General features: G+C 37.8%; 1 protein-coding gene across 3 annotated transcripts in view; it reads right to left on the bottom strand.

Annotated features, from left to right (window-relative positions):
* The window catches only part of LOC136866189 (protein inturned), a 313810-nt gene that overhangs the window by 67121 nt on the left and 220704 nt on the right, over positions 1 to 25985 (bottom strand). For all 3 annotated transcript variants that reach the window (XM_068226644.1, XM_068226645.1, XM_067142930.2), the window contains 3 exons: positions 10364 to 10510; positions 921 to 1138; positions 748 to 842 (listed from right to left, as the gene is read on the bottom strand). In XM_068226644.1, the coding sequence (XP_068082745.1) occupies positions 748 to 842; positions 921 to 1138; positions 10364 to 10510 (460 nt within the window). The remainder of the gene's footprint in view (positions 1 to 747; positions 843 to 920; positions 1139 to 10363; positions 10511 to 25985) is intronic.

Here is a 25985-nt window from a genome sequence, read left to right as displayed (position 1 = left end):
ACTAGGATGTCAGGATTGCCCAGTCATTTCCCCATTCGGCAAAGCGGTTTGTTTCCTGTGACCCCTTGAGGATCAGTGTTGAACACAAGAAATTCAGTAACAGAGTGTAAGAGAAGACGAGAGATCCCAAGACAACAATGGTTAAACTCAGTTTTTAATGATTTAAGGTTGAGATGCAGAAATAAATAAGGCCATGGAGTTAGTTGCAAATAGAGGACTTTGGAGGTGCAGTGTTAATTCAGACAGGTTTGCAGACTGAATGCTGATAGGCATAACAGTCTATACTGAGGATATATTATGTAGGCCTATGTCAGCCTTCTAGGATGAATGGTTAGCATAGTTGCCTTTGGTTCAAAGGACCTCAGGTTCAATTCCTGGGTAGGTTAGGGATTTTTACTGTGTCTGGTTAATTCCTCTGGTTTAGAGACTGGATGTTCATCTTAAAACTCTCTTCACATACAAACAACACACCATACTACCAACTGCCACAAAACCTGCAATAGTCAATACACTCCCCATACAGTTGGTGCTAGGAAGGACATCCAGCCATAAAACTGGAATTAATCTTCAAGAAGTGCCAACCCCAATAAACTGGGGAAACACCAGAAGAAGAAGAAGAAGAAGAAGAAGAAGAAGAAGAAGAAGAAGAAGAAGAAGTGTGTAATGTACATACATATGCATCTACACTGCATAGTATGAAGCGAAAAATATATAACCCTTGAAATAAGGGTCACCAAAGAAACTTACTTTGATGGTAACAAGTCCTCTACATCAGAAAGAAGAGTCTGTCTCACATCAGACAAGTCATAACTGCTAGTCATACTCCCATAGTGGTTCTGCTCCTGAAAACAAAAGGTATCACTGTGAGGGAGACTGACAGATTCGTTCATTCCCTTTCTCTTCTCTTCCTCTCTACTCACCCTGTATGCCTCCCAGTCTGAATCGGAATCATCTGAATGTTCGGAGTGAGAGTCAGTAAGTCTGCTCACGTTCACACTTGTGTTGCTGCTACGGTGACTGCCACGTTCTCGTTCGGCTCGACGTCCCAAGATAGGGGCAGCTTCATCACTTACTTCGCTCACCACACTTGCTGCTTGACTGGCAGAATCTTCAGAGGTGGAACCCTGCTGAGAGTGTGCTAAACAAACATACATTTCCATTAAACACCAAGAAGGTAAGTTTAATATCCCATTAGTATTTTAATACGATGGAATCCTGTTCGTAAGTTCCTCAGTAACATGTCTGCCTGTATACGACATTGAATTATAAAGGTCCCAGTCCCAAAAGCACTAAATACGCACAAAGTGAAGATTTAGCACATTACTACGTTCAAATATTGACATATCTCATTCAATATTTTGGCCCTTCCTTGTGCATTTGTCAGCCCAACTGGACCTGCAGCCAATGACACTCGTGCATCATAGTGACGTAGAGTAAGGTACAGAATGCTTAATTAGCCTTACAGACAGCGGGCATCCTGTATTTCATTTTGTAAACATTAGAGCAAGCTCTGGAGCAATGATACTCTTATTTCATGTCGTCGCACAGGGTCAGTTTTCTCTGCTAGCATTCGGAAACACGAGTCCTGAGAACAGCCGCAGTCTTATTACCTTCACATTCCTTTGTATTGTAAGGTATTTGAGCGATTGGCTTTCAGTTGCTGATAAATGCTATTTACAGCTTTGTTCCATGAAAGACTACTGTGGCAGTCTTCACTTTGAATGTCATACAGACATCGATATTGCTCATAAAGTTCTGTGAGTTTCAAAATACGATTTTTATTCCACGCAGACAGTATGGATTTTCCTGTAACTGCAAGCAACTGTGAAAACATTTTAACAGATGATCTCTGAACCAAGTTCAAGCACCGTTGGTTCAGATTGTGTCACTTTGTCTAAGGTAGAATAGAGTGAATGCTTTACCTTGGCACTTTATAGTTTATTATTTTCATGTCCGTATTGATAAAGTTCATGATTGTAAAATGGGGATAATTCCATCTAATCAATACTGCTTATTAAAAATACACTATTTGCAGTAACGATTTTGATCTGTATCGTTCATTCTCAGCTGCATTAAGAACATGGCATAAAACAACATGTACAAATCATTGGACATTACTTAGTTTAAGAATGTGATTAAAAAGCATGATGAACAACATTAATAACAAGTTAAAATCAATTATTTATTTATTAACTCATGTCAGAAGCAGACTTAATATATACAGTTAAAATAAAATAATAATAATTAAACTATTTGCAAAAATTACAAAAATTAACAAACAAAGGAAACATCAAATTTATAGTACATCTAGATGGTGTTTTTCCAAAATTGAGCCACACGTAGGGCAGAATTCATGGCATGTGACTTCTTGCTGAAATACCTCATAGCAAATATGGAAGTGCCATATTTACAAAACCTGAAACCTTGATTCTGTCAACGGCATTTACAGTAGAGAATGAGATCGAAAATACATAATGAACAACATTAATGACAAGTTAAAATCAATAAAATTTGAATTGCATCCATAGGTCCCTTATAGTGCCCGTTACACCTGTTGTAGTTCTGTCTTCTTCATAGTTACGATGGACTTAGGAGACCTGGTGTGTTACTAATTGAACACTTAGTATCTTGTGTGATACCCACTTATTCCAGTGAGGTGTGGGCTTGTCAAATATGGTGCTGAGGTGTCATGCTGTTATAGTACACTGAGGCGAAGTCTGAGTTCGATGACAGAGTACAGGTTTAAGATCATGATAAATGACCAAAATAATGATGATAATAATAATAATAAGGAAACACTATTGTCCGGGATGTAAAAGGGTGGTATCATCATCATCAATGTCCCACTCCAGTTGCCCAGGTGTGGTTAACAAGCCTCCTCCACTCCTTTCTGTCCTTCCACTTTTCCTGCTCCATTACTTCCGCCACATCCAATCCAGTTTCTCTAATGTCCTTCCAAATCTTATTCATCCACCTTCTTCTCGGTCTTCAAACCGGTCTCTTTCCCTTAACTTCTCTTTCCAATTCCCTTCTTGCTACCCGTTCCTTTCCAATTCTTTGTACATGTCTGTGGTATCAATGTGTACAATTAAAGGAAAGATAGTTTCGAATGTAACAACAACCACCTTTACTTCAATAAATATATATATGTGTGTGAACACTACCAACCAGCGGGGTACAAAAGAATAACAAATCATTGAAATGATAATTTGAGAAAAATTTCACAAGTGATGTTGAGGCAAGATATAGTGCGAGTAGATTACAAAGTGTGATGACAAACTTCAGTTTAAACAGTTGATCCAAATCGCTTGATGTACAAAGACTAGTGCCAAAATTGTTTTACAAAGAATAATCTACCAGGAGAATGTATAGAACAATGGAGTAAAAAGTATGCAAGTTTAAGTAACAAATGAGGCGGTCCGTTCCAAAACTCGTCTTATCCATTTAGAAAAAAAAAAATGAGTTAGAGGTAGCCTTCTTGGTGATGTTTGTGATAGTTCTATCACAAAATTAAGCACCAAAACTCGCCTTTTCCCATAGAAATCTGTCACCAAACTTAGCCTATTGTTCCATAACTCGCCTTATCCACGGCGCTTGTCATTCCAAAACTCGCTATATACAATCAACCAATAGAAATGGATAATTTCAGCACGTGACTCACGCTACAATTTACCCGCGTTTTATGCCAGTCTTTCCACTCCTTGAGTTGTTCTTGAACTGTGTTAGTCTTTCATGCAGTTGTGTGCTGTGAATAGAGTGTATTAAGATGACCGAAAATATTGCTCTTGTTGTGGAAGGTATATAAAACTTGCTAATACAGAACAGTTTCACATTCAGGTCTGCCAAAAGACATTCTTGAATGTATTGCATGTCAGCAAAGATCGGGTTCAGAGGATTGCCAGAAATCACTTCACGACAGGGTAACTTCCAACAGAAAAGAGGAGAGGAGCTAGGATCAAATCAGAGTACATTGAAAAGAGGCACTCTGTGAAACGTTTCATTGAAAGTTTGCAGTGTTGTGAAAGTCACTATTGCCGCGGAAAGTCACCGGTCAGACAGTATCTACCCTGAAATTTAAGCATCGCTAAGCTTTACAAAATGTATAACAAGAAATCACCTGAAGAACTCAGGGTGAAGCGGTGGTTCTTCCGTGAAATTTTTAAGCGTTGCTACAACATAGGATTCGGAACACCAGTTATTGACGCTTGCTCAAAGTGCATAGAGCTCAAGGAGAAAGTTCGAATGTATCACTGAAGAATGATTTAATCTTGGAACTTAGAGTACACAAACTAAGGGCTGCAGCTTTTTTCAAAAAGCTCCAAGAAGAAAGGGACAGCATGGCAATATTTTCATTTGACTGCCAAAAGAATCTTGTGAATCCAAAAGTTCCAGATCAAATTGCCTATTACAGTCGCCAATTGTACACCTATAATTTTACCATTGTGATGGGTGCCTCACATGCCAAGTTGACAAAGGAGAATGTTTTTACATACACATGGATGGAGCATGAATTCAACAAGGGGTCTAATGAAACGTCATCTGCAGTTTACCATCGATTATCACAAACTGATTTGTCAAACTTCATTACTATACGAATTCGTGCGGATGGCGGCGGAGGACAGAACCGCAATTCTACAATGATTGTAATGTGCTCATATTTCTTGGCACACACAGCTCCGCCTAATATAGAAAGTGTTGAATTGGTCTTTCCTATGACAGGCCACTCATTTCTGCCCTCTGACAGGGTATTTGCTCAAGTCGAGAGAGAGAGATACGGAAATGAACTATAATCTGTAATCCAGCAGAATATGAAGACATCTTTAGCAAACATGCTGAAGTCTTCAAGTTTGGCAGAGACTACTCGGTGAACAATTGGAAAATGGTTTCTGAAAATATGATGAAAATGCCTGCATCTTGGCACTGTGAATTTTCTTTAGTGAAACGATTTGTTATTAGCAAAGACTCACTGGGAAATGTCACCCTTATGGGGAGAACCTCATTACACCTCAGACATCGGTTTAGGAAAATCCGTAATGAAAAAGGGAAAACGCCTGCGAGATATGCTAATGCCACCTGAATTATTGCCAGGAGTAAACTTGAATCCTGCCAAAGTAAAGGACGTAAAAGGTTTGCTTGAAAAGCATTTTGGAATGGATTGGGATAGGAATGAGTTGCTTTCTTTTTATAAGAATCTGTGCACCTCAATTTCTGTAGACGAAAACAATCTTGTTGAAGAAACAGAAGTTCTTTGTGATGGATCTCAAGAGGAGGGAACAGATTTGAGAGTTTGATTAACAACAAAGTGATGTTTTATTGTTCAGGTTACTTCTATTGCGAGTGCAGTGTAGCCTATAAAGGAAGAATTCTCTCCAAATACTATGGATAGGATGTAAATATGATAAATCACACTGCTGTGTTTAATATTTTGAATTTTTTTGGGTGCTCCAAAACTCGTCTTATCCAAAATACAAATGTAATTTATTGACGTTCTACTAATTATATTTATAATTCTTCAGTAAGACGACCCTATGACATTGGACTTGAACGCGTCGTAATACATTTAAACAAGTCAGACTTATATTACAAAAATTACAGGTTTTTCGCTTTTCCTGAAAAATTACTTATGATGGATAAGACGAGTTTTGGAACGGACCGCCTCAAATAACCTTATTCAGCAAGATCAACTATGCCATTGATCTAAATAGTTAGACAAAGGTAACAAAATTCTTATACAAGTGTGTCATAAATCTATGTCCCATAAATGATACAAAATTGAAATAAGATATGGGGTAGAATGAGAGATGGAATGGGGATGAGGGAAACCGAGAGACACGACCAGTAAGAAAAATGTTCTCATTGGATGCCCAAGGAATAACTCGGAAAACACAAAGCTCTGGATTAGCCATAAAGGTTGGAGTAGTTTGATTGCACTGAAAGGTGTATGTCCAAGCTTGCTTTAAAGATCTGTAGGGCATGAACACAGAATGAAATTTAATGCTCTCTAACTTGGTGACTCTCCCAACTCCCTCACCATCCGGAGAAAGATGAATGAAAAGGTATGTTTACAGAATGTGATCTCTATGTCTCACCCGAAGAACAACAGCAGTCGATGGGAGCAGAGAGCCAGCTCTGTCCAATGTTATGTGCTTGCACATCCAGCGGGAAACAGTCTCTCGTTCAACCTGGCGAGTTTGGCTGGTTGGCAAGTATTTATACAATCTTAAAGAGTTCATTCTAGAAGTTGCAAGACATAAAATTGACGTCAGGGAAGCAGGAGAGTCAGCTGATTGTCCAAGATGGCGGTCAGTAAGTGCGAAACAAGGCCGGCAGAAGGTAGTGTAATATGAAGTGCCGGGGGATGTTAAGTTCTGGGCATCACAGCACAGTATGTTGCTTTTCGTGTCGGCAGGGCTGTCTTAAAGTCAAAATGAGTTAAGTTGGAGTTGACTAATATTCAAATTTGCTTGTGGAGATTGATGTCATGTTATTTTAGTAAAAGTTTTCTTGTTGTTTATTGTACATTTGGAGTAGGGAGAATCATCTATGGGATAGTAGTTGTAGAATCTAAATGAAAAAGAGGAAAGATTGTTGCGTATGAGAGGATGTCTGTTTTGTGTGATATGAAGTGGGAGCTATGTGTATTAGTTTACTCACTCAGTTGGAAAGGCTAGATGCTGTTGCCCTGCTGGAAGCATGTTGGGCACTGCTCCTTGTACGGCGAGGGTTAGTGCCGTGAGTAGTCGAGAAGGGAGGGAGGAGTGAGGGTGGGGATGGGGCGGTGATTTGGGTGGGTGGGTGCGTGTCTTGTGGGGGACCATTTGAGTGTTTTTGTTGTTTATTCCTTAGGTAATGGCTTTCGAGTAATGGAGTGATCGTGTCATAAAGGACATTTGTTTTATCTGTTAGTTCATTTAAGTTGTGAGTTGGATTAAAGTACTGGTCCATCTGTATACAGAAATCCTCATTAATATTGAGTAAAGTGCTTTTGGGGGCTATTTTTAGGACAGCCATGTTTCTTTCAATGTTGGAAAATTTATGTCCAGAATCTGCTATATATTGTCCAAAGGAAGAAAACCTGTTATACTCGACAGCATTAACATAATGTAAAACAAAAGCTAAAGGTTTCCACCTATTCAGTACTATTTATTGTAACCTTAAAAGAGTTACATATATTTGATGAAACTAGTTTCGGTCTTGATAGAGACCATCATCAGTCAAAATCAATAAAAGTTAAGGCAAGACATGACTTATAGATAAAATTTATGAAGCAAGCGTGTGTTGTTGAAATTCAGTGCAAGATAACTAAAAATTTGGATGTTACAACAATCATCACAATCACATGTCTTATGTAAGCTCTCAGTTTTTTTCTAATTTGAAGAATGCGCTTCACAGAAGAAACACTTAAAATACTAGCACTTGAAGAATCTTCTAGAATTACAACAACACATGCTTGCTTCATAAATATCATTTATAATTCATGTCTTGCCTTAACTTTTATCGATTTTGACTGATGGTCTCTATCAAGACCGAAACTAGTTTCATCAAATATATGTAACATTTTTAAGGTTTCAATAAATAGTATTGAATAAGTGGAAATCTTTTGATTTTGTTTTACATTATATTGCTCTTCAATATGGAATAATATGAAATTTATTACCTATGAGCATTAACATGTTCTGAATAGCGGGTGTTAAAACTTTGGCCAGTTTGTCCTACATAGCTTTTTTCACAAATCATGCATTCCAATCTATAGGCACCTGATTGGTTGTGCTTACTGTTCTTATTGACCAACTTGGTGTTGTAAATTATTACTGAACTGTTGTTAGTCATTTTGAAAGCTATGTTTAAGTTACGTCTTTTAAATATCTTTCTTAGAATTGGTTTCTTTGGTTAATTTAGTTTTAGGTCGATGTTTAAATTTTCTGAATGGTCTTATTTACTGACTCTTTAGAGTATCTGTTGTGTTTAGCTATTTGATGAATTGTGTCTAGTTCTTTAGTCAGGTTTTCATCCGATAGGGGAATGTTGAATGCTCTATTAATTATGCTGTAATAGGCCGCTTTTTCATGTGCCTCAGGGTGGGTGGAATTCTTTTTTCATGGTGTTAGTCGTGCTTGTAAGCTTCCTATAGATATTATATGTTAGGTGTTTGTCATGCCTGGTGACTGATATATCTAAGTGATTAAGAGTGCAATCTATCTCAGTCTCCATGGTGAATTTTATATTTTGGTCCCGTTTGTTGATTTGCTCCAGTGTGGTGTTGCCATTAGCGAACGGTTCATCTATTATGATGAAAATAATACTTGGCAAACCTACAACAAAAGAAGATGTTATCTATTCTACTAATTTTTGCGTGTTCCAGATGGTTTAAGTATATTTCGTACATGATTCTGGAAGCCGGCGATCCCATGAGGAGTCAATGTTGTTGGTATAAGGTATCATGAAACTTGAAGTAATTATTGCTGAGAACGAATGTCAACAATTTTACAAACTCCTCTATTTTCAAGATGCTTAGCCTGTTCTGTTTTTTTCAAGTTTGTTTCCATTAAGTCTATTGTCTTCTGGATAGGGATGTATGGATACATTGTAATATCATAAGAAGATAATGTGTGGTACTGTTCGATTCTTAGGTCCTTCGTGATTCTACAAAATTCTATTGTGTTCTGAATGGTTTTTTTGGCTGAAAATTCAAAGTGTTATTTAAAAAAATGGCTGAATGAACTGCGAGACTTTGTTGGTTGGGCTAGGTCTAAAATTTGTGATGGGCCTCATGGGTACGTCGGTTTTATGGATTTTGGGATACGACTTGGTTTTTGGCAACCTAGGGTTCATAACACTTAAACTAAGTAATGTCCAATGATTTATACATGTTGTTTTATATCAAGTTCTTAATCCAGCTGAGGATGATCGATACAGATTGAAACCGGTACTGCAAATAGTGTATTTTTAAGCATAAATACATTGTACTTTTAATAAGCAGTATTGATTTGGTGGAATTAGCCCCTTTTTTTACAATCGATAGCTTGGCACGGTAACATAGTCGAGAGCTCATTATCAGTTTACTTATTTATTTACTTATTTATTTATTTATTTATTTATTTATTTATTTATTTATTTATTTATTTATGACACATGTCTGTAACAGAGCTGCATTCCAATTACAACAGACATTACAAAATATAGTATTATGATATATAATGCAAAACAGAAAAGGATTACAAAAAATTAACAACAGATTTTGAAAAATTATAATAAACAAATTTAGAAAAAATGACAAAAACAACAAGTTTAAAAGTTGTCATATACAAATCAGGATTAGATAGTGTTGCAATTACTGGCTCCTGATTAGATAAGTAAGAAGAACTAAATATTTATGTGTAGGCACACACATATGCGAATAGGTCAGGTAAATGATTAACAGTGTAAAAATAATATCCCGAAGTTTATAGACAACTGAATTCCATTTGTTTTATTGACAAAGAGATAGTGTAATGAATTCTATTTACTTTTAATGAGATGCTATTTGTGAAGATAGTTGAAGTATATTCACTAAAGAAAATCATGGGCTCGATAGGGTCCTCAAAGATTACCTACTTCTATTCATTCAGTGACGATGGCTTGCCTTATAGTGTTGTTGTCATATATTAACTAGGGCTTTTCTATGTGTTGGCAATGGAAAGAAAGTGCAGCAAATAATACACAGTGAAAATCTAAAAAATTCTTCAAGAAGTCAATCGTAATGCAAATATGAAGCATGTGGATTAAGCATGGAAGTTAAACATTCCTCAGTCTTCTTTAAATAAGGTTGTTAGTAAACGCAAACTGATTGAAACTGCTTTTGAAGAAGGGAAAAGTGCCAAAAGAAAACTTAATCACGACGGTCAGTTTCAATTTTCAGAATCAGAAAGTTTTCTAAAGTGGTTTGTAGAAACGCGGGCTACAAACATGCCATTAGACAATACTATGGTCGAGCTCAGACAGCCCATTTAGCACAGAAGATGGGACCTGATGATTTTAAAACATCCAATGGCAGGATTGAAAGATTCAAGAGTTGATACGACTTAGTTTATATATGTGTGCGAGGGAAAGCTACCTCTCTGAATAATGACACTACACTATATGAAACTACTGAAACGTGGACAACTACACGGCTTTCAAACCAGTGTAAATATTTCAATCTGACTGTAAGATACAATGTGTTATTAGATTCTAAGATCATATATTCCAAAGTTTGTGGTTTTATTTTCATGTTTTCCCGTCTACAATGTCCAAATCCCTGGATCCCTTTAAAAACATACTAATGAGATTCCACTGTATTAATATATATTAATAAATAATAGTGTACAATGATAAAAGGAATTACCCAGAGTAGTGTAACTGAGAGAACGGTCCGGACTACCGCGTCGCTTTAGAATGGACGTGACCTCTGGAGGCTTCCTACTGCCAGGAGAGCCTGATGTAGCAGGATTGGTAGAGTTACTGCTGGCACTAGCACCACTCAGTGAGGCTCCTGTTAATAAAAGAAGAAATTTTAAAGGCTCATTATCCCATACAGCATAATTTATATGAGCTAATACATGTAATATGACAATGTAAATCGGTCTTTGTTTAATTTGAAGTCGTGTCACTTTTACACCACCACTTGGAAGACTTGTTGAATAAACGTCATAGTTAGCCTGTTTCATTGACATTATACATTTGTTCTGGTGTTAGATTGTGCTCCTTCACTGTTTACTCAAACTCGTAAATGTATTCTGTCACTGTCTGATGACTTCTTTTCACCAGTTAATATACATCTAATTTTCATATGCCATGGAAAGTCTAGAAACCAGCTAGCCAACCATCTTGAGGGGGACACTCCTCTGTTGGTTCCATGTTCTCATACAATTCTTCAGCCTTTTCTATAATCATGAGCCCAGAGACTGTTTGATTGTAAACCATTCATATCAAACAACGTCTAGTTACTCCAGCTTAGGTTTTCATAAAACACGGCATCCGATGATGGCCTTGGTTGATTCTTTAGTTGAACACAATTTCAGCAATTTGTCCTACATGTTCCGATGCCATAGTTGTTCATTGATTTATTATGGATTTTGACACACTAAACTCTATGACAATGTAATGATTTTCTTTTATTGTTAACACCACTTTTCTCGTCGTCTTACTTTCTCCTCCCATGAAACTGTAGTACTGTTCGAATGACAAAACAACATGGAACAAATTGAGAACAAAACTGTAATAATGGATGCAACAGTTAATTTAGTTACACCACACCATCTGGCGGAACACTTGCTGAACTGCACAGGATTTTCTAACTCTCGCAGCCAGTTGATGGGGAATAGTGAACCAGAACGAAGCATTTGATTGATTTTCCAGTTACACAGAACTTTCTGAATGGTTGACTAATGGATAAACCTGCTTCTACTGTGTTACACATTTAGAGTTCATGTCCTGTTTATACTTGATATAAACAAAACAAACAAAAAACAAAAAAAAAGTTCTGTACTCCAGGCCAAGAAAGAACAAATAAAAAAATCACTTGCATAATGGCCAGATGTATATTATAATTGAAATGTATTTTATTTATTTATAAAAACTTCCCTCAGTTATAGGTTGCCACAATGGACAAAGTATAACGAGACAATGAAATGTATCATTTTGGCTTACAATGGAAACATCAAAGAATGGACTGGAATTCACAGTGTTATCATCTAGCGAGAGATCGCACAATATTTGCCATAGCGATCGCCAACGTGAGGAGGAGGAGGAGTTTTTGTTGATTACATTATTCTTATAAGAGTTATAGCATACCGGTATCGCAATGATTTCCACGACAGATATGGAAATACAGAGTTCAAAAATATTTATCAATATGATCAGCAAACTAATTTAACATGCCCAATATCCTGATCAAAATGATTAGATAGTGGTCTGGTTCCCGTTATATATAACATTTCAAATATATATTTTAAAAAAATACAAGTTGCTTTACGTCGCACCAACACAGATAGGTCTTATGGCGCCGATGGGAAAGGAAAGGGCCAGGAGTGGGAAGGAAGTGGCCGTGGCCTTAATTAAGGTTCAGCCCCAGCATTTGCCTGGTGTGAAAATGGGAAACCACGGAAAACCATCTTCAGGGCTGTCGACAGTGGGGTTCGAACCCACTATCTCCTGAATACTGGATACTGGTTGCACTTAAGCGACTGCAGCTATCGAGCTTGGTCAAATATCTTTAAAGAACTGGAAAGGAACAAAGAAGTGACAAATCAAGTGATAAGAAAGACTGGAACATTAAAAGGAACACACAATAGGATGAAAACAGTGACGGGTCAGCATCAGAAAAGAGGACAAGGAAAAACATGAAAATCCAAAAGGACAAGGAGAATCTTCACATCTGTGTACAGTCCCATCTTCAAATACAGCCAAAACCATTTATTGCAACATCAATTTTAACAACATATTGGATATAATGGGAAAGACCCGCCTGGTGGCCATGATCGTTAAGGCGCTGAAGTCTAAAACGGTCTAACACCAAGGTTAGCCGGTTCGAGTCCCGTTGGTCGAAAAAATTTTCACCATCAGAATGTTGGCCGGCAGGGTAGGGGAGGTGGTGGTATACCATTTCTAATCACTAGATTGCGTGCCAAAAGCCTGGATTAAATTCCAAACCTCTCCGCAGTGCTCATATGGAGTGAGGGCATATGACGCTGTTGATGGTGATTCGTCCGTCGGATGGGGACGTTAAGCCTTGAGCAGACCCCTTGGTGCTATTCGACAGGAGTAGGCTATGTGCCGGCACCGGGTTTCACCCTCTCCCTACTATCATATATCACGTCATTCATTTCATCTCTCATTAACTCCTCTGATGAGGTTGACGTCAGGAAGGGCATCCGGTCATAAAAAACCGCCACGACAAACTCATCTCACCTCATACCCGACCCCGTAGGGAAACGGGACAAGGGCTGGACAAACATTGGATATAATGGGAAAATCTAACGGTCCCATCTAAATCCTATATAAGCACTGTACTTAAAAAATCGCTTAGTACAACATCACTTCTTACGACATATCGTAAAAATGACGAGCTTTTAACACATTTTCGGAGAAATGTATCAGCTATAACGTCCAATGTTGATTCTTGTTTGTTATGTATTTAGGGATTGCTGACAACAATGTAATGCTTATTTTCAAACTCCTGTTTTCAGTAGATTGTAGAATGCAAATCAGTCTGTCTGTTAAACAGTCAATGCAAGCATTGTTGTAAAGATGTCTCAAAAGAAAAATAATGTTTAATATTGAAGAAACGTCACACACAATATGGCGATTAGAAAATGGGGGAAACAAACGACAGCATCGCAAAGGAATTGGGTGCATCACACTCAACGATTTCTACTATGTGAAAGGACAGAGAGAAAATACAGTCTATTTTCGAACAAAATTTTTAAAGCTCAAGTGAGCCACATCATTTAAGCATAAAGATATATAAGTTTACTTAGATGATTAAAGCAGCAAAGAACAAATTATGTGCCAATCAATGGACCTATTCTTCAAGCAAAAGCCAATGAAATGATGAAAGCCATGATATTGTCGCTGGAGTATCTGATGGCGTAATATCGAGTGCCTGTCTAAGAAATGACCTGCTTTGTGTGAAGGTTACAAGTCACATGATGTATTCAATGCAGAAGAAACTGGATTGTTTTACAAAATAACCTCAGATCAGATACTGAAATTTAAAGGTAAATGGTGTTCGGGTGGGGAAATGCCTAAGAAAAGAATCACAGTTATGGGTGTTGCAAATATAACAGGATCATCTACACAGAAAAAAGGAAAGAAAAGAAAAAGCTTTTGGTCACTGGCAAATCAAGAAAACCAAGATGTTTTAAAAACATTCAGTTCCTACCTGCAATTTACGGAAACAAAGCAAAGTCTTGGATAACATTTCAGACAAATATATCGGCTATAACGTCCAATGTTGATTCTTGTCTGTTACGTATTTGGGGATTGCTGACAACAATGTAACGCTTATTTTCAAACTCCTGTTTTCAGTAGATTGTAGACTGCAAATCAGTCTGTCTGTTAAACAGTCTATGCAAGCATTGTTGTAAAGATGTCTCAAAAGAAAAGCAACTGGGATTCTCAGCTGAAATCAATGAAATGTAAAAATATTTTCTTGATCAATAACTGCCCAGCTCATCCGAGAGTCAACAACCTGCAGTTCATAAAACTTATGTTTTTACGTTCAAATGCCACTCCAGTTTTAAACCTATAGACTAGGCAGTTATAAAATCTTGTAAAGTGCAGTAAAGGAAACTTCAAGTGATCAACATGTTACAAAAGTTGAAGTACGTGAAGAAACTGTTCAGCATTCTTGATACAATTTTAATGATATTGGAAGCACATGAAAATGTCAGTCTTAGGACATTGCCAATGGTTTTAAACATGCAGGTTTCAGAGATCTTTCTTCACCATCCCACGGCGAGGGCAATAATTTTCCAGCAACAGCGGATGGCATTGATGATGAAGAAGAGAAGAATGACATTCTTTTAGTGCGATTAGTGCAAGAACTTGGTCCATCTTGTCAACTTGTGAAACAGAGGACTTTGCTGAGGTACCGTAAATAACAATCTTGCTGTGTGCACCTCAGCGAGTTAGGAAGAAACTGCAGCTGACATCCAAAGCAAACTCATCAGTGACAAGAATGAAAATGAGCAAGAAGAAAAGTTTGTTGTGTGGTCACTTAATGAAGCTCCCAGTGCAAATACAACTGTACAAAAATGTCTTATTTATAAAGAAGAGTTTAATACAAGGAATGCATCGTCAAATGCAAAATGCGCAAGCACAACTTAAGTGCAAAAAGCAAACAAATATAACTGATTACCTTAATTAGTAAGGTATACTACAGTATGTATTGCATTTTAAAGTCAAAGCAACTGGTTAAAAAAATTAAATAACACTGTCCTAGCTTATACTGTATTATGTTTTCACGACTGCATTGTTAGGAAATAGCATTTAATCAGCTTTTCAGTGTTTTCTGGTTATGTGTAATGGATTTTTCTAATCTGTAAGGTACAGTGCATCACATTTGTATACATTTTAAACAGAGAAAAAGGAGAAATTCTTAATTCATAATTTACAGTACTGCATTTACTGTAGGAGAGTAGATAATTTATGTATAGTATTTTCATTTTTGTACTGTAATACAGTAATTTATTTTTGTAATACAGAAACTGCCAACATCATGAAGGTGGACATAGTCAACCTTATGATCCTGACAGAAAAGGCAGAAGTGGTGGATTTTATGGAGAAAGAGGGTATAGAAATTATGGGATTGAGCAAAGTTAAATGGAAGGGGAAAGGAAAGAAGAGAATGATAAAAGGATATACACTATACTGGAGTGGTGGTCAAGAGGCAAAAAATGGAGTGGGTCTGATAATTTCAAAACAGCCAGAAGAGTATGTAGATATGGTAGAGTACATCAGTGACAGGATAATGAAAATTAGACTGACAATGACGAATGAAGTGAAGAACTTCATACAAGTGTATGCACCACAGACAGGGAATAAAGAGGAGACTATTGGGGAATTCCTGGAGAAACTAGAAAAGGAGATAACTGATGTGGAAATTATTATAATGGGAGACTTAAATGCACAGATGGGAAATGAAAGACAAGGAAAGGAAGAAATAATTGGAATGAAGAGGGAGGAATGGAATGATTTTGGACAACACATGGTTTTGGAAGAAAAACAGCAGGAAAATTACAAGATAATGGCTGGGGTGACAGAAGAATGTTTTTTTTTTCTATTTGCTTTACATCGCACCAACACAGATAGGTCTTATGGCGACGATGGGATAGGAAAGACCTAGGAATTTGAAGGAAGCGGCAGTGGCCTTAATTAAGGTACAGCCGTGGCATTTGCCTGGTGTGAAAATGGGAAACCATCTTCAGGGCTGCCGACAGGGGGACTCTAACCCACTATCTCCCGATTACTGGATACTGGCCACACTTAAGTGACTGCAGCTATCGAGTTTGGTGACAGAAGAATAAAATCAGTAACTGATTACTTTCTGGTGGAAAGGACAAATCGCATTCAGTTGATGGATGTAACAGTTTTACCAGGAGAAGCATTTGATGGAGATCATAGAGTTGTGATAGTAAAAACGAGAGTGGGAAAAATGGAAAAATTAAAAGAAATAAAAGATAGTAAAATAAAAGTGTGGAAATTAAAAGATAAGAATGTACATTATTGGCTTTACGTCCCACTAACTACTTTTATGGTTTTTGGAGGATAAGAATGGTACAGGAATAATTTCTGGAGACTGAAACAATGAATTCCAGTTACTGAAGTAGGAAATGTTGAAGATGAATGATCCAACTTCAAAAGGGCGTGAGGCAGAGAGTGCCTGCAGTAGAATGTCGATGAGAGTGAAAGAAAAGGAGACACTGTGGTGGAATGGTAAGGTGAGAGAAGCAGTGAAAGAAGAGAAGAAAGTATGGCAAGAATAGAATAGATTTAAAAAAAAGCATAAAGAAGTATCTTGGAAAATAAAAGGAAATGTAAGAAATTAGTAAGAGAAAAAAGTTGGGAAGAATTTACACAAAATATTTTCTTGATCAATAACTGCCCAGCTCATCCGAGAGTCAACAACCTGCAGTTCGTAAAATGAAAATGGGGAAGGCACCAGGGATGGATGAAATTAGTGTGGAAATGATAAAGCCTGTTGCACCTGTTGGACTGCAATGTCTGTACAAATTGTTAAAGTGCATATGGAAACAGAAACGTGTGCCAGAAGACTGGGGAAAGGGAATAATAATACCATTCTTTAAGAAGGGGGGACAAAATAGTGTGTGATAACTATAGAGGAATAAAATTCTTATCACAAGTGAAAAATGTACTGGAAAGAATATTAGAGAGGAGAACGAGAAGAAAGGTAGAAGGAGAGCTGCAAGAAGAACAGTATGGCTTTAGAAGTGCAAGATCTACAGTGGATTCAATCTTCTGCATGAAGCAATTGATGGAAAAGAATTGGGAATATGGAAAGGATCTGGGAACGACTTTCATACTCGTAGGTCTAACAAAGGCATATTATAGTTTTCCTAGGGAGAAGATGTGGGAAACCATGGTCAAAAAGAGACTGGGTATACAAACTGTAGAAATGGTGCAGGCAATGTACAAAAACTGTATTAGCAGAGTACAGACTCCGTTTGGAAAGACGGAATGAAAATGAACTAAGACAGGGGAGTGTTATGAATGAAATTGTAAAGGAGAAAAAGGAAGCATATGGGAATAGGGAGATGAAGTTATTAATATTTACAGACGATATTCTGGTCTGGGGAACAAACAGCAGAGAAGTACAACAACAACAACAACAACATCAACAACAACAACAACAACAACCTGATGCACTGAACAAGGAAATTGAAAAATATGGTATGAAAATCTGCACAGAGAAAAGCAAGACCACGGTGATATCAAGAGGAGAAAGACAAGGGGAATTGCTGACAGTTTCAAATAACTTACCTAGGGAGTGAATGAATGCAGAATACAAGGCTGCACATCGAGATTAGCAACAGGGCAATGTATTCTACCAGAGTGTAAGAAACCTTGTCTGGAATAAGGAAGTACCGAGGAAGTGTAAAGAGATAATGTACAAACAATGAAAGGTAGGGAGGAGAGTAGAATTCAAGTCAGCAAAACAAAATACCTATGAAGTACTGTATGTTAGGAAAGACAAGGAAAGTCATATTGAGAAATAAAGATGTGAGAAAGGATGTCAGAATGGGAAACCTAAATGAGAGAATTGATAGAAGTACACTAAGATGGTCTGGACATGTAAAGAGGATGGAGGAGAAAAGAATACCAAAATAGATGATGGAGATGAAGTTCGAGGGAAAGACGTGAGAAGGAGACGTAGAACAAGATGGATTAATTTGATAAAGAGGAGTGTAAGAAGGAGGAATCTGGACTGGGACAAAATGATAGAAGAGGAATGGTGGAAGGAGAGAGGAAGATAGAGAAGTGCCTTAAAATGCCCCAACCTGGCAGAAGGGGAAAGGTTTGCATCCGGCAGACAATCGGTTCGAACACCACTGTTGACAGCTCTGAAGATGGTTTTCTGTGGTTTCCCATTTTTACATCAAGCAAATGCTGGGCCACTTGTTTCCCACTCCTAGGCCTATCCCATCTGTGTCAGCACAACATAAAAAACAAAAAATAAAGGGGATGATGATGATGATGATGATGATGATGATGATGATGATGATGATGATGAATATCGTAACTGGATCGATGATGGCTACTATACTATATAGTGCAAGCATTAAGTTTAAAATATACTAAACATTTTATCACATTTACTGGCCAAGACCAATACAACATTATTGCTAGTTCTTTCCTCACTTATTATAGGTTTGCTGACATATCATTGTTGTATGGACTGTGTAAACATTAGATGGAAAATTCCTCACAATCCCACTCCACAAATACAGTACCTATTTCAGTTACGTGTTTTGAAGCTTTAACTCCCTCAAACAATGTACAGGTTACAGTAGGTGTACAAGAGGGAGGGGAAGGAAAGGGAGGAGTTGTAGAAGAAAGGTGGTCTAATGTTCTAAGGGGAAGAAGATTGCAGGCTAAGGGCTCTATTCAGGATCAGAATTCAGGACAGGTGTCTGTGCGAAATCGGTACGAGTCACTCCAGGTAGAACAACAGAGGGAAGATGAGGGACAGGGAACTGTTGCTGAGATGTGTGGAAGTAGGAGGAAGAGAAAAGGTAGGAAAGGAAAATGTAGAGTAGAGGATAGGAAAAGACAGGTGGAACAGGGTCATGGGAAGGAGAAAAGGGAGGAGGAAGTAGCTTCTGCAGCTATCAGGAAAGATAGGGCTGACCAGGAGGGGAGGGGATCAAATGAGATGGGTAGGGTTGAGGCTCTGGTCATGGGGGATTCCATCGTTAGACACGTGGGGAAAGTGTGTGGAGGAAAGGGTACCAGGGTAGAGTGTTATCCAGGAATTAGGTTGAGGCAGATGTTGAGGAAAGTAGAAGAGAGGGAGGAGGGGAAGGAGAAGGTGGTAGTGTTTCACGTTGGTACCAACAACGTAAGGCAAGCTGATATAAGTACCAACATAGTTGGAGATGTGTGGGATCTGGTAAATGCAGCACGGGTGAAGTTTAAGAAAGCGGAGATTGTTATTAGTGGAATACTGTGTAGAAGGGATACTGACTGGAGGGTGATTGGGGATTTAAATGAGACTATGGAATGGGTATGTGGGAAACTGGGAGTGAAATTTCTAGATCCTAATGGGTGGGTAGGAGATAGGGATCTGCGCTCAGATGGCCTTCATTTAAACCGCAGTGGTACGTATAAGTTAGGAAATTTGTTTGGAAGGGTAATAGGGAGGTACATTCAGGGAAACGGGATGGCCTAGGGAGCGGTGATAAGGGAACAGGGAACTGGAAATCAAGTAGGGATGACATAAAATTGTTAGTGTTGAACTGTAGAAGTATTGTAAGGAAAGGAATAGAATTAAGTAATTTAATAGATATATATTTACCAGATATTGTAATAGGAGTTGAATCATGGCTGAGAAATGATATAATGGATGCAGAAATTTTCTCACGGCACTGGAGTGTGTATCGTAGAGATAGGATAGGAAAGGTGGGAGGGGGAGTGTTCATTCTGGTGAAAGAAGAATTTGTAAGCTACGAAAAAGTTAAAGATGAGACACATGAAATTCTAGGTGTAAGGCTCATTTCTAAAGATAATAGGCAACTTGATATATTTGGAGTGTACAGATCGGGAAAGGGTAGCACTGACGCGGATTCAGAATTATTTGATAGGATAGTCAGCTATGCGGGAAACGACATGGAAAGAAATGTGATTGTAGCGGGAGATCTGAATTTGCCAGATGTCAATTGGGAAGGAAATGCGAACAACAGGAAGCATGACCAACAAATGGCAAATAAGTTAATATGGGAAGGACAGCTGATTCAGAAAGTGATGGAACCAACCAGAGGGAAAAATATCCTGGATGTTGTGCTGATAATAGAGAACCAGATGAGCTCTATAGGGAAACTGAAGTAATAGACGGTATTAGTGATCATGAAGCTGTTTTTGTGGTAGTTAAAAATAAATGTGATAGAAAGGAAGGTCTTAAAATTAGGACTATTAGGCAGTACCATATGGCTGATACAGCAGGCATGAGGCAGTTTCTAAAAAGTAACTATGATCGGTGGAAAACGGTAAATAAACATGTAAACAGACTCTGGGATGAGTTTAAAGAAATTGTTGAGGAATGCGAAAACAGGTTTGTACCATTAAGGGTGTTAAGGAATGGTAAAGGCCCACCTTATTATAATAGAGAAATAAAGAGACTAAGAAGGAGGTGCAGACTGGAAAGAAATAGAGTTAGAAATGGCTGTGTAAGTAAGGAGAAATTGAAGGAACTTACTAGAAAATTGAATCTAGCAAAGAAGGCAGCTAAGGATAACATGATGGCAAGCATAATTGGCAGTCATACGAATTTTAGTGAAAAATGGAAGGGTATGTATAGGTATTTTAAGGCAGAAACAGGTTCCAAGAAGGACACTCCAGGAATAATTAATGAACAAGGGGAGTGTGTATCTGAGGATCTTCAAAAGGCAGAAGTATTCAGTCAGCAGTATGTAAAGATTGTTGGTTACAAGGATAATGTCGAGATAGAGGAGGAGACTAAGGCTAAAGAAGTAATAAAATTTACATAGGATAACAATGACATTTACAATAAGATACAAAAGTTGAAAACTAGAAAAGCGGCTGGAATTGATCAGATTTCTGGGGATATACTAAAGACAATGGGTTGGGATATAGTACCATATCTGAAGTACTTATTTGATTATTGTTTGGTCAGAGGAGCTATACCAGATGAATGGAGAGTTGCTATAGTAGCCCCTGTGTATAAAGGAAAGGGTGATAGACATAAAGCTGAAAATTACAGGCCAGTAAGTTTGACATGCATTGTATGTAAGCTTTGGGAAGGCATTCTTTCTGATTATATTAGACATGTTTGTGAAATTAATAACTGGTTCGATAGAAGGCAATTCGGTTTTAGGAAAGGTTACTCCACTGAAGCTCAACTTGTAGGATTCCAGCAAGATATAGCAGATATCTTGGATTCTGGAGGTCAAATGGACTGTATTGCGATAGACCTGTCTAAAGCATTTGATAGGGTGGATCATGGGAGACTACTGGCAAAAATGAGTGCAATTGGACTAAACAAAAGAGTGACTGAATGGGTTGCTATATTTCTAGAAAATAGATCTCAGAGAATAAGGGTAGGTGAAGCTTTATCTGACCCTGTAATAATTAAGAGGGGAATTCCTCAAGGCAGTATTATCGGACCTTTATGTTTTCTTATATATATAAATGATATGAGTAAAGGAGTGGAATCGGAGGTAAGGCTTTTTGCGGATGATGTTATTCTCTATAGAGTGATAAATAAGTTACAAGATTGTGAGCAACTGCAACGTGACCTCGAAAATGTTGTGAGATGGTCAGCAGGCAATGGTATGTTGATAAACGGGGTTAAAAGTCAGGTAGTGAGTTTCACAAATAGGAAAAGTCCTCTCAGTTTTAATTACTGCGTTGATGGGGTGAAAGTTCCTTTTGGGGATCATAGTAAGTATCTAGGTGTTAATATAAGGAAAGATCTTCATTGGGGTAATCACATAAATGGGATTGTAAATAAAGGGTACAGATCTCTGCACATGGTTATGAGGGTGTTTAGGGGTTGTAGTAAGGATGTAAATGAGAGGGCATATAAGTCTCTGTTAAGACCCCAACTAGAGTATGGTTCCAGTGTATGGGACCCTCACCAGGATTACCTGATTCAAGAACTGGAAAAACTCCAAAGAAAAGCAGCTCGATTTGTTCTGGGTGATTTCCAACAAAAGAGTAGCGTTACAAAAATGTTGCAATGTTTGGGTTGGGAAGAATTGAGAGAATGAAGAAGAGCTGCTCGACTAAGTGGTATGTAATACCAATATAAATGGTCCGTTATTGGACATTATAAATTTTCCAGCTAGCTCATTCTTGGTTGCCAGCGTTTCGCCCTCGTGTGCTAGGGTGGGCTCATCAGTTGGTACCTAGCACACCTACCAATACGCTGGCTAGTGCATACCGTGGAGGCCACTGCGTAGGCTAACTGGAGCCACCGGCAGTGCCAATGCACTAAGAGACTTTGTCTCATCACTAAAAATTGATGCCTGCTTGGCCATCAGATGATATAGATGTTGATTCCCATAGGGAATCTGAAATATTTGTCCTGAATGAGCAAATTTATAATACCAATATAAATGGTCCGTTATTGGACATTATAAATTTTCCAGCTAGCTCATTCTTGGTTGCCAGCGTTTCGCCCTCGTGTGCTATGGTGGGCTCATCAGTTGGTACCTAGCACACCTACCAATACGCTGGCTAGTGCATACCGTGGAGGCCACTGCGTAGGCTAACTGGAGCCACCGGCAGTGCCAATGCACTAAGAGACTTTGTCTCATCACTAAAAATTGATGCCTGCTTGGCCATCAGATGATATATAAATGTTGATTCCCATAGGGAATCTGAAATATTTGTCCTGAATGAGCAAATTTATAATACCAATATAAATGGTCCATTATTGGACATTATAAATTTTCCAGCTAGCTCATTCTTGGTTGCCAGTGTTTCCAGCAATCGATTTCGTACTTCCCGGGTTAGGTCCAGTTATTCCACCCATTCAGTTGGGTCCCTAAATCTTTGCCATCTTTTCCTGTAAACATTTTTAATATGGATCAAATCCTTGAGGAGATCCGGCGTGGTGTCGTCTTGGGTACCTTGGCGATACTGAACCTACGGCCGGACTGCATTCGTAGTCATTAACCTACCATTCCTTATGCAGCCAGTCCCTGTTATGAATGGTGTGAAAATATCGCTCATAGGGTTGGTTGGTTGGTGCATACATTTCAGTGGGCTTGGCAGACTGATATGTAATAGCAACGGCTGGCTTGGTGAGGAAAGCAACAGGAAACTACCTCACTCCTCATTTCCCTAGTACGCCTCTTCAGTGACGCCTAGGCTATTTGTGACAGCTGTTGGCGGAGCTGCAGAGGACCAAACCAGCCTTCGGGCTGAATACCCAACATACATACATACATACATACCCACCCAGGACCCGTTTCCAGCGCGGTCCGCACATTTTGATGACGGTCCAGAACATTGTTGTTATTATTATTAGGGTGGGTGATATTAGTTAAATTTAGGTTGTTATTATTATTATTATTATTATTATTATTATTATTATTATTATTATTATTATTATTATTATTATTATTATTATTATTATTATCATCATTTTAGGAAGGCTCGGCTTGTGCCGGTAACATTATTATTATTATTATTATTATTATTATTATTATTATTATTATTATTATTATTATTATTATTATTATTATTGATGTTCTGGACCCCACAGCAAGATGCAAGACCGCTACTTGGCTGTAAATTACATCCGCTGCCATTGTCATTACTTACAATGTAAACAGCACCATTGCCGCGCGTAGGCAAGTGCGCAGGATTTCTGGCGATACGAATGATATACTGTACTTCCGAGCATTATTGACCTTATAGATGTGGACAATTGCACGGTCAATATAATTCCTATCGTTTATTTCAAATGTGTTTAAATTTTCAATCATATGCTAGAAGAATCTACTGTAATCTAACTTTAAGTTTTCCAAAGGAAAAAATGGCTCTTGGAAACAAACCCAGGAAAGATTAAAAATGATTGGTTTATGATCAGAATAAGTACATTATGAACAGTAAAATCAATTGGTCTCAACTACATTTTCACCCCACCGATGTTAATTTCATTTACCCCACCCCCCAAGAATGAAGAAGCATGTCTCTTTATGTTTAAAGGAGATTCCACGCCTGTTACCTTCAGTTTTGAGATATGAGTTTCCCCATAAAAGTAATTAACATTTTTCACTTCCTTTCACCCCCCCCCCCCCCCCAAGTGAATTTTCCGGCAAAAAATACTTGTTTCTTTAATAGTAAAGGATCTTCTAAATACCAATTATCCCGACTGTACCATCTTCAGTTTTTGAGATATGTGTCCTCATAAAAGGAATTCAACTCCTTTTCGCCCCCGTCTCCCAAGATGATTTCCCACAAAAACGCATTTTTCTTTGTTTTTAAAGGAGATACAAATACCAATTTTCACATCTGTAACATCTTTAGTTTTTATTCGATGTACGTATCCACATACAATTAATTCAATTCATTTTTCAATTCTTTCACCTCCGCCCCCCCCCCCCCACCTCCTTCATTGGATTTTCCGAGAATACGTGTTTCTTTTTTAAAGCAGATTCCAAGTACCAATGTTCACGCCTGCAAAATCTTTCGTTTTTGAGATAATAGTATCTGAATACAAATATTTCAACTATTTTTTCAATTACCCTCCCCACCTTTAAGTGGATTTCCAAAAACAAAAACTACATATTTCTTTATCTAAAGGAGATTTCAAATACCAAATTTCACGTCTGTAAAATCTTCAGTTTTTGAGATATCAGTATCCTAATTAAAAGAATTCAACCCCTTTTTCATTCACCCCTCCCCCCCTAAGTGTTTTATCCGAAAACAGAAAATACATGTTTCTTTATTTGTAATAGAGATAAAAATACCATTTTTCACTTCTGTAACATATTACGTTTTTGAGATATACTGTAGAAATGCTCATTTTAAAATTTCACCCCCTTTTTAGTTCCCCTTAAGTGGAGTTTCCAAAAACAAATCACCTATGTTTCTTTACCTTTACAGGAGATTCCAAATAGCAATGTTTACGTCTGTAACATTTTATGTTTCGGAGATACACTGTAGTTATAATCTTTCTAAAAATTCACCCCAATTTGTCGTTCCCGTTTAACCCCCATTAATTGGATTTTCCGAAAAGAAAAAAAAAGTGTTTCTTTGTTTTTAAGTGAGATCCCAAATACCAATTTTCAGGTGTGTAATATCTTCAGTTTCTGAGATATAAGTATCTTCATTAAAGGCATTTAACCGTTTCTTCATCCTTTTTCACCCCTCCTATTGCGATTTTCCGAAAACCAATAATAATTTTTTCTTTATTTTTAAAGGACATTCTAAATACCAATTTTTAGATCTGTAAACTTTTAAAGTTTTGAGATATAGATACACTCATTTCAAAAATTCACCCCCCCTTTTCACCCCCTTAGCGACGGAATATCTCACAATCCTCCCTTAGCGAGCACCTACATTGTAATATAAATGTGTTCTCAAAATTTCATTTCTATATGTCCAGTAGTTTTGGCTCGGCGATGATGAATCAGTCAGTCAGTCAGTCAGTCAGTCAGTCAGTCAGTCAGTCAGTACAAGTTACTTTATATATATAGATGTGTCCCTCTCTATGTTCAAAACTTTCACATTATCACTTAAATATTATTTTATATATCTTACAGATTATTTCTTACCATCAAAACATTTGCTTCCATTGTGCACCAATTCAATATAAAAATTAGTCGAGAGCCTAAAAAACCAGGATATTGATGGCCTAGATTGAATACCTCGTATCTCACGAAGTTCTTCCTATCCATTATCTTCCTTAAGACTGGTCACGCCTTCCAGCCGCATTTGGATATGCAGTCCATCAGAACAATGTTTGTTGGGTTAATTTTCCTATGCTTACGAGTAAAAGAAAATGAACCTTATAAAAATTATACTCTAGGAGTTAGTAAATACGTCACACAGACATACTTTCCTATAGTACGGTATGGTAAGGTTCATTTTCCTTCACACATCGGCAGAGGAAAAAAGAACACAACGAACATTGTTCTGATGGCCTGCATATTCATGTGTGGCTGGGAGACGTAACTAGTCTTAAGGGAAATAATGGATAGGAAGAACTTCGTGAGATACAGGTATTCATTCTAGGCCATTGAAAGGCCTATGTC

This window comes from Anabrus simplex, chromosome 3 (genome assembly GCF_040414725.1).
Source record: "Anabrus simplex isolate iqAnaSimp1 chromosome 3, ASM4041472v1, whole genome shotgun sequence".
Classification (NCBI taxonomy): Eukaryota; Metazoa; Arthropoda; class Insecta; order Orthoptera; family Tettigoniidae; genus Anabrus; species Anabrus simplex.
This window is presented reverse-complemented; position numbering and strand designations above follow the sequence as displayed.